Here is a 16,725-nt window from a genome sequence, read left to right as displayed (position 1 = left end):
ATATATTGTGATATTTTACACTCCGATTCTCATACCTCCCCAACAGATCCTCAGATTACGCAATCTTGATTGCACACCATACTGCTCTTTCACACCTGGACAAAAGGAACACCTATGTGAGAATGCTGTTCATTGACTACAGCTCAGCATTCAACACCATAGTGCCCTCCAAGCTCATCACTAAAATAAAGACCATGGGATTAAACACCTCCCTCTGCAAATGGATCCTGGACTTCCTGATGGGCCGCCCCCAGGTGGTGAGGGTACGCAACAACACATCTGCCATGCTGACCCTCAACACGGGGGCCCCTAAGTGGTGCGCGCTTAGTCCCTTCCTGTACTTCTTGTTCACTCACAACTGTATGACCACGCACGACTCCAACACCATCATTAAGTTTGCAGACGACACAACGGTGGTAGAACCTGATCACTGACGACGATGAGACAGTCTGCAAGGAGGAGGTCAGAGATTTTGCAGTGTGATGCCAGGACAACAATTTCTCCTTCAACTTCAGCAATACAAAAGAGCTGATCGTGGACTACAGGAAATTAAGTGTGGAGCACGCCCCCATCCACATCGACGGGGCTGTAGTGGAGCAGGTCGAGAGCTTCAAGTTCTTTTGTTCCCACATCACTAAGGAATTATCATTGTCCACACACATCAACACAGTCATGAAGAGGGCATGACAACGCCTCTACCCCCTCAGAATGGTGAAAAGGGCCCTCAGATCCTCAAAAAGTTCTACAGCTGCACAATTGAGAGCATCTTGACTGGCTGTATCATCGCTTGGTATGGCAACTGCTTGGCATCTGACCTCAAGGTGCTACAGAGGGTAGTGAATACAGCCCAGCACATCACTGGGCCTAGCTTCCTGCCATCCAGGACCTTCTTGCCATCCAGGACCTCTGTCAACGACTCCAACCACGCAAGTCATTGACTGTTCCCTCTGCTACCGTACAGCAAGCGGTACCGATGCACCAAGTCTGGAACCAATAGGACACTGAACAGCTTCTACCCCACTTCTACCCCCAAGTCATGTTTAATGAGCTGAAAGGAAAGATCCCAGACATTTTCCATAAGCACAAAAGCTTATTTCTCTCAAATGTTGTGTACAAATTTGTTTACATCCCTGTTAGTGAGCATTTTTTCTTTGCCAAGATAATCCATCCACCTGACAGGTCTTGCATATCAAGAAAATTATTAAACAGCATGATCGTTACACAGATGCACCTTGTGCTGGGGACAATAAAAGGCCACTCTAAAATGTGCAGTTTTGTCACAAAACACAATGCCACAGATGTCTGAAGTTTTCTCTACCATAAGCTGTCTACAACGGAGTTTTAGAGAATTTGGCAATACATCCAACCTTCCTCACAACCGCAGACCAATTGTATGGCGTTGTGTGGGCGAGTGGTTTGCTGATGTCTACATTGTGAACAGAGTGCCCCATGGTGGCGGTGGGGTTATGGTATGGGCAGGCATAAGCTATGGACAACGAACACAATTGCATTTTATCGATGGCAATTTGAATGCACAGAGATACCGTGACGAGATCCGGAGGCCCATTGTGAGGCCCATTTTTTTTAAGGTGTCTGTGACCAACAGATGCATTTCTGTATTCCTAGTCTTGTGAAATCCATAGATTTGGGCCTAATGAATTTATTTAAATTGACTAATTTGCTTATATGAACTGTTACTCAGTAAAATCCTTGAAATTGTTACATGTTGCATTTATATTTTTGTTCATTATATTTAGGTAAAGAGTTAACCAATAGCTACCCAGACTATCTGCATTGACCATTTTTGCACTCATCACATGTTTATTATCAATCCTGTTGCCTAGTCACTTTATCTCTACGTATATGTACATATCTACCCCAATTACCACGTACCCCTGCACATCGACTTGGCACTGGTGATCCGTGTATATGGCTAAGTTATCATTACTCATTTTGTATTGTTCCTTGTATTATTATTTTTCTGTTTTTCAATTTTTTATTTATCTCTGCATTGTTGGGAAGGGTACGTAAGTAAGCATTTCACTGTTAGTCTACACCTGTTGTTTACGAAGCATGTGACAAATATGATTGATTTGATTTTAGTCAGGATTTTGCGTGTGCAAGAATGCTTTCTTGGCACACGTTAGGTCCCTTAATACCTTTTGAGCAACTTTCCATGCCCTGAAGAATTCAGACTATTCTGTATGCAAAGGGGGTCCCACCCGGTACTAGATGGGTGTACCTAATAAACTGACCATTGAGTGTATATCAGCCCCATTAGTAACTCCAAGTCAACAAACAACCCTCCCAACCCTGCTCACCTGTCCTGTGTGTCCCACCCTTATTTTGGCACAGTGAGGGTTAAATGCTCCTGTTCCGCAGGCCAACAGGTGGGTGGTGTTAAACAGCTGCAGCACCTTGATGTAGTTAGCACACTCTGGCTGTAGGGAGAGAGAGAGGGCAGAGGGATGGAGGAAGGGAGAGGGCAGGGAGGGAGGGAGGGAGGGAGAGAGGGAGGGAGGGAGGGCGGGACGGACGGATGGATGGACAAGAAGGATGGAGGAAGGGAGAGTGGTTAGGTATGTATTTGTAGGGTAAACTATGACACATTACATTTTTGAATAAATTACGGAGTGCTACAAATGTAGAATGATCAGATGATGTTACCTTCTCTCTGCCTTTCATCAGACAATCTTCTACCTGTGACACAGAGCTGGCCCAGTCGATCTGTGGTGAAATGACAATACATAACACACCAACACGTGCATATCCACATGCACACACACTCACTCACTCACTCACACATGCACAATGTACTGTATGTCTGTTTGACTGGTGTGCATCATAACATGTTGTGTCCGTTTATGTAAAGAATTAAGGGCAAATGGTCCCCATAACCATCAGTATCATCCTCAGTGTCTGCCCTAGTAAACATAGTGTCTTTGTAAGGGTCAAGTTAGGACACAGCAGCATGCTTGTGTTGAAAACAGTAGCACTAAATCCCTCTCTATCATCATTAAAGATACTATCTCATCAGTGATACAAGACACACATTTTTTACAAAAATAATAATCTCCATTACCTAATAACAATGACTCAGTAGGAAATGGACAATAATTATCGCATTATTTTCTCTACATTACAGATATGTTCCATAGTCAGCTATCCTGCCTTTTATGTCATTGTCTAACGTAATTAAACAGAATTAAAGCTAATAACACCTCATTATAACACACTCAACTATTTCTTCAACCACCTCAAGGAAACAGTCGGATCTGACAGCCATTGTTACACGTATATAGGGCTGGAGAAGTACTAGTAATACGGAGACAATTCCACCTAGCCTATCGGAGGTTAAGGGGGCAGACCTGGCATATGGCAGTATCTCTTTCCTCTCTGTGTCCAGCTGTGTGCTCTTTATGGAAAGACTCCTTGGTAATATAATGAAGATGCACAAACACATACACTCTGTTTAGGTAACCTAATGACCTGGAGGGGTAAGAGTTCAAATCCCCTCCACACACAAAAAGACAGACTGACAGACAGACAGGCCTACAGTACCTCTCTGTGTTGGTGGTTAACTCTCTCCAGGCTGAGGGAGTACAGGATGTTTTTAGCCCCTACATACAGCCTTTCATGGGCCTCGTCCAACAGCATGGTCTGGGGCTTCAGGGAGGAACCTGGTCCCTGAAACACCCACGTCCTGTTCAGATCCCATAACTCTGGACAGGGAGAGAGAAGAAAGAGAGAGAAAGTGGAGAGGGGAAGAAAGAGAGACGGGAGAGAGAGACAGAGAGGGAGAGAGAGAGGGGAGAGAGAGAGAGAGAGAGAGAGAGAGAGAGAGAGAGAGAGAGAGAGAGAGAGGGGAGAGAGAGAGAGGGGAGAGAGAGATGGGGAGAGAGAGAGAGAGAGGGGAGAGAGAGAGAGAGCGAGATGGGAGAGAGAGAGAGATAGATGGGAGAGAGAGAGAGGGGAGAGAGAGAGAGATGGGAGAGAGAGAGAGGGGAGAGAGAGAGATGGGAGAGAGAGAGAGAGCGAGAGAGAGAGAGAGAGAGAGAGAGAGAGAGAGAGAGAGAGAGAGAGAGAGAGAGAGAGAGAGAAAGATAGAGAGACTATTACAAATCTATAGGCCCACTGACACAGCTCTAAAGCCTGTAGGCCCACAGAACCAGCTTTTAAAGTTACACAACCAGTAGGATACAGTGGTGCCCACATGATCGAAGGCTTGTAAAATGTGAAAAATGTAACCACTTTATATCTGAAATCTGCACTTAGTGTAATAGCATACTTCCAAGCACTTTAACCAACATTACGTAAAAGAAGAGCGCCTGTGATGAATTTTAATTTTTTCACTGGCTATTTAGCATCAGCATAACAAATTGCACACCCTAAAGTGCTTTGTCCATCTGTGTGTGTGTGTGTGTGTGTGTGTGTGTGTGTGTGTGTGTGTGTGTGTGTGTGTGTGTGTGTGTGTGTGTGTGTGTGTGTGTGTGAGTGTGTGTGTGTGTGTGTGTGTGTGTGTGTGTGTGTGTGTGTGTGTGTGTGTGTGTGTGTGTGCATGTGTTTTAAAGCTGAGCAATTACCTTGTCGTATAGATTCCTAAAAGCTGCCCCAAACAACACTGTCTCCTACATGGTTCAAATGTTGTTGTATCATATGTTATGAACTTGAAGATACTAATCAGGAAGAACACTAGTCACATCCCAAAGCTTCTCCCAGAAGAGCATTGGTAAGAACTCGGATGTAATGTCTGGGAAAGATGTTGTGATTGCTGAATGGGATATTTGATCCTCACAGCCCAGCCTATCAGCTGTCTCGAGGGGAGGAAGTCATTTAATCAGACAGGAAACGGAACTGTTGTCTTTATCTGACCTTGGGTAGTGGTTGCCCTTAGGCACAGATCTAGGATCAGCTTACAGTCCTCAAATCCTAACTTGAACCATTGGGAGAATAATTTAAAACGGGCCTTAGATCAGTTTCTAGGCGGGGACTTCTTCCTTCTGCCTTTATCTCTAAGTTTTATTTAGCCTATTTATGTATCTAAAAGAGGAAACAGTGTGTCACTAGACCGTGAGTTTGATTAGGAGGGTGAAGTTTAATAATGACTGAACACATGGGTCACGCACACACGCACACACGCACACACGCACACGCACACACACACACACACACACACACACACACACACACACACACACACACACACACACACACACACACACACACACACACACACACACACACATACACACACACACACACACACACACACACACACACACACACACACACACACACACACACACACACACACACACACACACACACACATTTTCCATTTTCCCTCTAATCAAACCTGTCAGGTCTGCCTTCGATCATGTCTACAGCTCTGGAGCCCAGGTCTGGGGTTGAAGGACCAGAGCCAGGAGCTACAGCCCCAGCGAGGGTCACTTCCTGTGGGCTGTGGTGGGTTGCATGCCCTGTGCCCTAGAGCACGACTGGATGTCCTTGTGGACGATGAGACAGAGTCTGGAGTGTGTTAGGAACCCCCCTGAAGCTTCGTAGCGTCATGCACAGCAGTCCAGGACACGGGTGGTTTATATGATCAAATGAGACTCTCTATTTGTATTCCTCGCTTTCCCAAATTGGAGCTGCCATTTTCTCTTGCCCAGAAGAGAGGAGAATACTCCTGGCTACCATAACCACCACCTCCCCTACCTGTCTCCTCAGACGTAACTTCTCTGGAGCTGTATGTCAAGACTTAAGTGACTGCCAGTGTTTCAGGAAGGGGGTTCTGGGATTTGTTATTTCAGCATCTGTGTGTTTTTAGTAGCATTACATCTACTACAGTATTAGATGTCTCGGTAGAGACCAATAGATTTGGTTTATTTTTCTGGTTTTAGATTTCTCTGGTAGATCCAGTCTGTTTGTTTTGCTAGCATTAGAGATCGGTGTGGTAGAAACAGAGGGAAGGTTTGTTTTAAGAGGTATTAGATCTCTAGGTGCTGTTAGGATTGAGATTAGTCTGATTGTTTTGGTAGCGTCATTGATCTCAAACAGTGTGTGTGTGTATGTGTTTAAAAAAAAACATTGCCGTTAGATCTCTATGGTATAGACAGAGGGGATATGGTGGTGCTGATATGCCAGTGCCCAGACACGCTTCCTGTAATGATCTAAACCAGGCAGTTACAGCTCTTAAAAGGCATGCACTGAGCACGCATTCAAGCACACACTCACACATACACGCCTGCACGCACGCATACACTCCTGCACTCACACATACACACACATGCAATCACACATACACCTGCACGCACGCACACGTACACACAGATGCATGCAGGCACACATGGCACGCAAACACACATACGTGGCGCTCACACACACAAGTGGGGCGCACTCACACACCTCCAGATGTAACACACTATGGAATGTGTAATGCTTCAGCTGACGATAACAAGGACAGGCGTGTAGTGGAGCAGGAGGGAGTTTATCATCCACTGAGGGAATGATGGGAACTGAATGGGATAAGTTAACATCCACTGAGGGAATGATGGGAACTGAATGGGATAAGTTAACATTCACTGAGGGAATGAATGGGAACTGAATGGGATAAGTTAACATCCACTGAGGGAATGAATGGGAACTGAATGGGATAAGTTAACATTCACTGAGGGAATGAATGGGAACTGAATGGGATAAGTTAACATCCACTGAGGGAATGAATGGGAACTGAATGGGATAAGTTAACATCCACTGAGGGAATGAATGGGAACTGAATGGGATAAGTTAACATTCACTGAGGGAATGAATGGGAACTGAATGGGATAAGTTAACATCCACTGAGGGAATGAATGGGAACTGAATGGGATAAGTTAACATTCACTGAGGGAATGAATGGGAACTGAATGGGATAAATTAACATTCACTGAGGGAATGAATGGGAACTGAATGGGATAAGTTAACATTCACAGAGGGAATGAATGGGAACTGAATGGGATAAGTTAACATTCACTGAGGGAATGATGGGAACTGAATGGGATAAGTTAACATTCACTGAGGGAATGATGGGAACTGAATGGGATAAGTTAACATTCACTGAGGGAATGATGGGAACTGAATGGGATAAGTTAACATTCACTGAGGGAATGATGGGAACTGAATGGGATAAGTTAACATTCACTGAGGGAATGATGGGAACTGAATGGGATAAGTTAACATTCACTGAGGGAATGATGGGAACTGAATGGGATAAGTTAACATTCACTGAGGGAATGATGGGAACTGAATGGGATAAGTTAACATTCACTGAGGGAATGATGGGAACTGAATGGGATAAGTTAACATTCACTGAGGGAATGAATGGGAACTGAATGGGATAAATTAACATTCACTGAGGGAATGATGGGAACTGAATGGGATAAGTTAACATCCACTGGACCAAATGCCCTTCATATTGATAACAGTGTTGTTGGTGATGATGATACGGATTAAAGTGACAAACTCTGATAACAAAAATTATAATGGTGATGAATCATGATGGTGATGGTGATAATGAAATGACAGGACTTGACTTGAGTGAATTAAATATGAAGAGTGTATTTCCAAAACGGTATAACCACCGATTTTTCACATTTGGGATTTTTCATCTGAAATGATGGCTTACGGGTACCTTCATGTGTGTCTAAAATACTACAGCTTTTTCATTCATAGATTGTAAATGTGCATGCTATATATCCATTGTTCAGCTGGAATGGAAAGTTTGTGTCCTTTATATTTGACTGTGACATGTGGTTGTCTTACCAAGCTATCTTAAAATGAATGCACTTACTGTAAGTCACTCTAGATAATAGCATCTGATACATGACTAAAATGTAAAATGTAAATGTTTTACATACAGATCTCATATTAGATACTTTTTCTAAACTCTTAACACAGCAACACACCTACATCACACAATTAGCCAAATAGTTAATTCAAAATACAAAACAACGTTCCTTAAATACTCTAACTCCATCAAAACACAGTAAACCCGACTCAATATCGAATCATTCTGTCAAAACACAGTAAACCCGACTCAATATCGAATCATTCTGTCAAAACACAGTAAACCCGACTCAATATCGAATCATTCTGTCAAAACACAGTAAACCCGACTCAATATCGAATCATTCTGTCAAAACACAGTAAACCCGACTCAATATCGAATCATTCTGTCAAAACACAGTAAACCCGACTCAATATCGAATCATTCTGTCAAAACACAGTAAACCCGACTCAATATCGAATCATTCTGTCAAAACACAGTAAACCCGACTCAATATCGAGCCGGCATCCATTGCATCCAGGAGGGACAATTGGTCATGTGGCTGATGATCATACACTTTCCACCTCCAGGCAGAAAATAATGACTCAATGGGGTTGAGGAAAGGCGAGTAGGGGGGAGGAAAAGGGAAACCATTCTTAGATGGGCTGCAAACCAGTTTGTGATTGCATGTGAATGGTGGAATGCTACATTGTCCCATGCAATCACAAATGTCTTAATGTTTCCTCCCAGCTGTTCCCTTTCTGCTTCTGGCACCAGTTGTCGGTGGAGGTCAGCTTTCCTCTTCCCCCAGAGGGAGGAAGACGTTGTTTCCTTTAGAGGAACAAAATACAACATATGTATTTGCATTGGGACTGGTGGCCTACAGTTACTGTGGGACGTAGCAACAGTAATGATAGAAGAAGCCCTTGTGAAATGTGTTACTTACCTGTTGGTTTGCTGAAAATTCCGGATAATGGAAGCCACGGTTGACCGTCTGTGATTAAGCTGGACTCTTTGACCAGCCTCTCTCAGTGATAGAACATGGTTTATCACATGGTCTATGACGATGGCTCTTATTTCATCAGTGACAACAGCTCTTACTCTCCTTTGAACACCACCATGCATTCTTACTCCTCTCTCCCTACCTCTCCTTCTCCCTTGTCCTTGTCCAGCTACTCCTCTCCTTGGTCCAACTACTCCTCTGCCTGGTCCAACTACTCCTCTGCCTGGTCCAACTACTCCTCTGCCTGGTCCAGCTACTCCTCTCCCTGGACCAACTACTCCTCTGCCTGGTCCAACTACTCCTCTGCCTGGTCCAGCTACTCCTCTACCTGGTCCAACTACTCCTCTGCCTGGTCCAGCTACTCCTCTCCCTGGTCCAACTACTCCTCTGCCTGGTCCAGCTACTCCTCTCCCTGGTCCAACTACTCCTCTGCCTGGTCCAGCTACTCCTCTCCCTGGTCCAACTACTCCTCTGCCTGGTCCAACTACTCCTCTGCCTGGTCCAGCTACTCCTCTCCCTGGTCCAACTACTCATCTGCCTGGTCCAACTGCTCCTCTGTCTGGTCCAGCTACTCCTCTCCCTGGTCCAACTACTCCTCTGCCTGGTCCAGCTACTCCTCTCCCTGGTCCAACTACTCCTCTGCCTGGTCCAACTACTCCTCTGCCTGGTCCAGCTACTCCTCTCCCTGGTCCAACTACTCCTCTGCCTGGTCCAGCTACTCCTCTCCCTGGTCCAGCTACAACTCTCCCTGGTCCAACTACTCCTCTGCCTGGTCCAACTGCTCCTCTGCCTGGTCCAGCTACTCCTCTCCCTGGTCCAACTACTCCTATGCCTGGTCCAGCTACTCCTCTCCCTGGTCCAACTACTCCTCTGCCTGGTCCAGCTACTCCTCTCCCTGGTCCAGCTACACCTCTCCCTGGTCCAACTACTCCTCTGCCTGGTCCAACTGCTCCTCTGCCTGGTCCAGCTACTCCTCTCCCTGGTCCAACTACTCCTATGCCTGGTCCAGCTACTCCTCTCCCTGGTCCAACTACTCCTCTGCCTGGTCCAACTACTCCTCTGCCTGGTCCAGCTACTCCTCTCCCTGGTCCAACTACTCCTCTGCCTGGTCCAACTACTCCTCTGCCTGGTCCAGCTACTCCTCTCCCTGGTCCAACTACTCCTCTGCCTGGTCCAGCTACTCCTCTCCCTGGTCCAACTACTCCTCTGCCTGGTCCAACTACTCCTCTGCCTGGTCCAGCTACTCCTCTCCCTGGTCCAACTACTCCTCTGCCTGGTCCAACTACTCTCCCTGGTCCAACTACTCCTCTGCCTGGTCCAGCTACTCCTCTCCCTGGTCCAACTACTCCTCTGCCTGGTCCAGCTACTCCTCTCCCTGGTCCAACTATTCCTCTACCTGGTCCAGCTACTCCTCTCCCTGGTCCAACTACTCCTCACCCTGGTCCAACTACTCCTCTCCCTGGTCCAACTACTCCTCTCCCTGGTCCAACTATTCCTCTACCTGGTCCAGCTACTCCTCTCCCTGGTCCAACTACTCCTCTCCCTGGTCCAACTATTCCTCTACCTGGTCCAGCTACTCCTCTCCCTGGTCCAACTACTCCTCTCCCTGGTCCAACTATTCCTCTACCTGGTCCAGCTACTCCTCTCCCTGGTCCAACTACTCTCCACCCCGGTCCAACTACTCCTCTACCTTGTCCAGACATAATTTTTTCTCTCTCTGCTCCTCTGTGTTGTTCTATATCCACATTGAACAAAATCAATCCAAAGAGTCCCCTTTTAACTGTGTATGTCCATGTAATTGAAAGAACTTCAACACCTGGCTATGTCTCCGATTAAGGTTGGAATCAGCTGTGGTTGGTCTATTTTACATAACTTACAGTAAATCAGCTATTTCTCAATGTTTCAATGATCTGTTCATTCAAAAATGTTTATCAGCTGTTTCAATACAGCTTTTGAGCTGCTGTTGTTGCAGAAGTAGAGGCTTTATACTATATTTAAGGTTTTGAACATTAGGTCTTCATTTCTGGCATGCTGCGTGCAAGCATTTGTAAATAAGACAAGAAAGATCCATAATTTTGGTGTTGGGTAAGCTTGTATGTAAAGAAAATGTAAGCATTTTAGAAATGTGTTATTTACTGCATATTCTGTGAAAACAACATGAATTGTGTTAACGGTATGGTCCACAACAGACGGATGTTGTGCTAATTGTATTTAGAGTTTTGAAAATGTGACGGCAGATTGAACAAAAGGATGTTAGCAATTGTAAAAAAAACTGTAAATATTTGTTTTTTAAATATTGATGTCACAAATGTATGATTTGTACATTTCATTATGAAAAATATAGTTATGTGTTACATTAGATTGTGTAAAACGTCCTGTAACAGTGCTACTTATTTCTCTGCTAGTGAGGCAGATATATAGCATTCTGCAAAAACATCAAGTGATAGATTACAAATACATATCTGTCATTGAATAACCCCATGCCATGATTAGATAGTGAAAAAACACACCAATCTCTTGGACCAAAATGGATATACAGTGTATAGTGTTTTGGAATTAAACTTGATGATTTGATAATGCTGAGATATGCTTAGTAACAGGTAGAGCTAATACAAGTCAAACAGTGTATAATTATCTAAAACAGCTAATTATGTTCCGTCTCTATAGACAGAGGGGATTTCCACTCCTCTCCTCCCTGTCATCTTCTGCAGCTGCTGTGTGTGTGTGACTCTCTTCATCTAAGGTGTTGAACAAGGGAGTGTGTGTTCACTAAAACAAAAGCAAGAGAGAGACACACAGGTCTTACAGTGCTCCCACTTCAAATGGAAAATGGAGAGAGATAAAGAGGAGAGACTCCCTCAAGTCTAATCCTTTCATCTCCCGCATGGGGAGTGCTGAGAGATGGCAGGAGAGATTTAGAGAAATAAAATAATAATACAAATATTTAAATCCCTCCATGGAAATCCTATAACTTTTCAGCTACTATGGGAGAGAGTGGAGTGTGTCAGACTGGGAGGAAACAAGGCTTCCTTTACTTTACTCAACTGTGGCGAGGCGAGGGAAACACTGATGTGTAGTTATAGAGGAATACAGAGGAGTCAATAAAACATGAACCTTGGCAAACCTTGGGAAAGGTAAAGACAATAATTAAATTTGTTGGAAGAAGTTGATGTCTTGCCACTGGCAAGTTGTTAGTTCTAACCACAGGTTCAATGTTAAAGTGTGTGTACTGATGACAGGCATTCCCATTTGTCTGCAGAGAGACACATTCTACTGAATAATGAAGTAGTGCAGGATCAAAAACAAAGAGAGATGGGAAAAGGTTTGCATTATAAAGGAAAATAATGAGTGTTTCTTGTATTTCTACAGGGGGGCGTGCGACTCTGTAGTCCCCAGAGGGAAGTGTGTGTGGTGCCTGCATGTTGGATGGCCATGTGTTCCAAGACCACCACGCATGGGGGAATGATGTCACAGAGTAAAATGAGAGCCACATGGAGTAGGACAGGACAGAAGAAAGGGGGGAGAGAAGAGAGTAGCAGAGGAGCTTGGGGTGATGAGCTGGGGGAGGAGAGAGGAGGTTTGATGAGCTGGGGGAGAAGAGATTAGGGGTGATGAGCTTGGGGAGGAGAGAGGAGCTAGGGGCGATGAGCTGGGGGAGGAGAGAGGAGGGGTGATGAGCTGGGGGAGAAGAGAAGAGGGGTGATGAGCTGGGGGAGGAGAGAGAAGGGATGATGAACTGGGGGAGAAGAGAGGAGGGGTGATGAGTTGGGGGAGAAAAGAGGAGCTAGGGGTGATGAGCTGGGGGAGAAGAGAGGAGCTAGGGGTGATGAGCTGGGGCGAGGAGAGAGGAGGGGTGATGAGCTGGGGGAGGAGAGAGGAGCTAGGGGTGATGAGCTGGGGAGAAGAGAGGAGCTAGGGGTGATGAGCTTGGGGAGGAGAGAGGAGCTAGGGGTGATGAGCTGGGGGAGGAGAGAGGAGCTAGGGGTGATGAGCTGGGGAGAAGAGAGGAGCGATGGGAAGAGGACATGAGGGTAACATAGGGGAAGAGAAGTGGACTAAGAGGTGGAGATAAAGTAAAGGAAGAGTTGGGAAAGCAGGAAGAAGGAGACCTGTGATCTTTGAATGATACCATATCTACATCTGGAGAGCAGGAGAACCAAATTGCCTGACATAATACTTCCTGCAAAGATCAACAACACAACAAACACACTGTCATGTGGTTCATCCAACTCTGTTTTAAGTTTGACGTGACTAGATTGTGCATTGTTTTGTGGGGTGTAAATCCTTGTAGCCCAAAAGAGAGACAGACATCAGAGGGCAAATATCTCTGAGCACTGCTCATGTCAGACACACACAAACGGAGTCTCTCAGAGAGTATACAGAGATTCTATTATGATGGAGTTTGATTAAAGCCCAGCTAGCAGAGTAGACTTCCCAGCAACAGTCGTCTCTAGAACCCTAAACCCATCTGCTCCATGGTGTGTCTGTGGGGATAGTAAAGGCTGAGGTTCATTCAAAGGGAGGAAGTGGTGGTTGTGCTAGATATAGGCAAACAGACTGCATTGTGCTGCCTGATTAAATAGGCATTACCTCACATCACCGCTGCCTCATCCCTAACCCCCTCACTCAATATCCTAACCCGGGATACATCACCCCACTACCATTTCACCCACTGCATCCCCTCATTCACCTCTCTCTCTCTGACTCTCTGACTCTCTGACTCTCTGACTCTCTTCCCTTCTCTCTCTCTCTCTCTCTCTCTCTCTCTCTCTCTCTCTCTCTCTCTCTCTCTCTCTCAATTCAATTCGCTTTATTGGCATGATGTAACAATGTACGTATTGCCAAAGCTTATTTTGGATATTTACAATATAAAAACACACAATTTAAAAAAAAAATGAGAATCAAAATTGTCAACGGGACAACAGTAACAACAATAACCAAGGGTCAAAATAACCATACATTCAACAATAACAATAAGCATACAGTAGAGTACATGTGCAGGTTGATTGGTCTGTCAGACACTGTCCCTCAACTTATGGCAGGCAGCAATGTAGTGCGCTGCCAACCCACAGCTCTCTGCGTCGTCCCCCAACAGGACGGGTAGCCTACTCTCATCAGAGAGTTCTTTGAAACCTTGAATAAGGATTTCAAATTTGGGTAAATGACACTCTCTAATTGTTTTATATTTTTTACATTTTGTCAGGAAATGCAGCTCTGTCTCAGGTTCTGCTGTTGTGCAGTGGTTGCACAGCCTTTCCTCTACAGGGAGCCAGGTTTTCTTGTGTCTACCCTTCTCAATGGCAAGGCTGTGCTCACTGAGCCTGTACTTTGTCAAGGTTTTTCTAAGGTTTTGATCAGTAACCATGGTCAAATATTTAGCCACGGTGTACTGTCGATTTAGGGCCAGATAGCACTGCATTTTGCTTTGTGTTTGTGCTTGTGTTTCCCAATAAGCAATGTAGTTTTGTTTTGACTGTGCTGTAATTTGGTTTATTCTGATTGATTGGATGTTCTGGTCCTGAGGCTTCAGTGTGTTAGTAGAACAGGTTTGTGAACTCAGCCCCAGGACCAGCTGGATGAGGGGACTCTTTTCTTTGCTCAGCTCTTGGCATTGCAGGGCTTGGTAGTGATATGAGAGGGGGTCACTGTATTTTAGATGTTTCCAAAACTTAATTGCTCTTTTTTGAGTTTTTATTATTAGTGGATATTGGCCTAATTCTGCCCTGCATGCATTGTTTGTAGTTTTCCTCTGGACATGTAAGAGAATCTTACAGAACTCTGCATGCAGGGTTTCAATGGGGTGTTTGTCCCATTTGATGAAATCTTGTTTTGCAAGTGGATCCCACAACTCGCTGCCATAAAGTGCAATTGGTTCAATGACATATTCAATTCGTTTTAGCCAAATTTTAATAGGTATTTCAATTTGAATTTGCTTTTTAATGGCGTAGAATGCCCTGCGTGCTTTCTCTCTCAGTTCATTCACTGCCTCATTAAGGTGTCCAGTTGAGCTTATTTTTAAACCTAAGTAATTGTAGTGTGTACATTACTCTATATATTTTGTACCAATTGAGAACTTTGGTCTAATTCCCTGAGATCTGGATCTTCTCTGGAAAATCATTATTTTTGTCTTTTTGGGGTTTACTGCCAGGGCCCAGGTCTAGCAGTACTACTCTATCTCTCTCTCTCTCTCTCGCTCTCTCTCTCTCTCTCTCTCTTTCTGTCTGTCTCTCTCTCTCCCTCTCTCTCAACCCTTCTCCTCTCCCCCTGGTGTTTGAGCAGAAATGTCTCACAAGCTGTTTAACCCTCTGGACACTACAGACCTACAGAGAACAAACACGACAGAAAGAGAGAGAGAGAGAGAGAGAGAGAGAGAGAGACTGAAACAGAGAAAGAGATTCCTATTCAATCCTATAAATACCCTCCCCTGAGTTGAACATGCACTTCTCCCTCTCACATCCTATCCAGGTACTTATACAGTACTTAATATAAAGACTATATTTAATGAGACAAATCTCCCTCATTTAAAAGATACAGGACTTCATCTAACAAACACAGGGCTTCATGCAACACTGGTATTCCCCAACTCATTCCTCATCACAATCCCACCTCCAGCTAAGCCATTTCAGACGTTTAAACACATACAGCAGCTCTCTTCTGTTCTAGTCTAGGAAGGAAGGTTTTATATTACCACTCAGAGGGGGGCTCCTTACTGGTAATTACTACCTGAGTACTGCACAGTAGGATATCAACGATTGAACAGAGGAACAAGGACTAGACATTGGAGTGGAACAGAGCCATGGAGGATCAGGAATGATCAGAATGCAAATGGTGTAAAAATCTAAAATGTGCAAACTCTAAACATCTCAGGGGTGAAATAGGTATCAGAGTTGAAGCACAATATGTTCAGCATATTTTAAATCACCTCAGATTGCCATCTACAGTAGGGGGATACCAGCTGTCTTAAATGTGTGCTTTTACTGCATGGAATTATGTAAAAAGTATGTAAGGTACTGTATGTGTAGTTTAAAGTAGTGTGTTGGTGAAGTATGGCCCATGAGAGCTTTTAGGCGCTCACTTTTTGACTTGTCTGAGAGGAAAATGTTCTGCTACAACATGGCAGCGAAAGGAGTTTATTTATCCAAGTGAACATGTTTGACATTATCCCTGTCCAAACACTCTGACATCACCTGAACACTTGATTCACCACGCACAGAAAATCAGAGGTTTTAGAAATAATATTTACCAATGTTACAAAATTATTATGCTTTCTAAATAAATATTCATTTGGCAGAGGTACTGTTTGAATTATGCTAAAGTTCAATTTTCAGTAATTGCTGTGGTTTTCAACAGGAATATGTTTATTAAAATTGGCCGTTAGTGTGGGGTATAATAATGTTTTTCCCTGTGATCAGAAGCAGCAGAGAACTACCTCTCACTTTCAGCTTCAGTAACAACTTTTGCTCAGAGTTTAATGTGATTCTTAAACCCATAATGGTCTCTTTAAACACATTCAACAAGGAGAGCCTCTGTACAGGTAGCTATTATCTGGGTGTGGTGACACAGTTAGGCTTGAACTCAGATTGGAATGTATGAATCAGAGGACCCCATCTGCAATGCCTAGAGAACATGCCAATACTGGAGAGCTAATAACCTGTGTTTGAAGGAGGCCTGTACTCTGTCCCTAGTTACTCTGTCCCTAGTTACTCTGTCCCTAGTTACTCTGTCCCCAGTTACTCTGTCCCTAGTTACTCTGTCCCTAGTTACTCTGTCCCTAGTTACTCTGTCCCTAGTTACTCTGTCCCTAGTTACTCTGTCCCTAGTTACTCTGTCCCTAGTTACTCTGTCCCCAGTTACTCTGTCCCTAGTTATAGCAAGTCAATTAGTCCAATGCCTGGCTCTCTGTGGTATTTCTTTA

General features: G+C 44.5%; 1 protein-coding gene across 1 annotated transcript in view; it reads right to left on the bottom strand.

Moving 5' to 3' along the window:
* LOC120065853 (semaphorin-3E-like) overlaps positions 1 to 3,657 on the bottom strand; it is a 28,730-nt gene extending 25,073 nt beyond the window's left edge. The window contains exons 1-3 of the mRNA XM_039016901.1: positions 3,562 to 3,657; positions 2,668 to 2,727; positions 2,313 to 2,441 (exon numbers count right to left, since the gene is read on the bottom strand). Of these exons, the coding sequence (XP_038872829.1) occupies positions 2,313 to 2,441; positions 2,668 to 2,727; positions 3,562 to 3,657 (285 nt within the window). The remainder of the gene's footprint in view (positions 1 to 2,312; positions 2,442 to 2,667; positions 2,728 to 3,561) is intronic.
* Between the last annotated feature and the right edge of the window lie 13,068 nt (positions 3,658 to 16,725).

Source organism: Salvelinus namaycush, chromosome 21, assembly GCF_016432855.1.
Source record: "Salvelinus namaycush isolate Seneca chromosome 21, SaNama_1.0, whole genome shotgun sequence".
NCBI classification, from domain to species: domain Eukaryota; kingdom Metazoa; phylum Chordata; class Actinopteri; order Salmoniformes; family Salmonidae; genus Salvelinus; species Salvelinus namaycush.
This window is presented reverse-complemented; position numbering and strand designations above follow the sequence as displayed.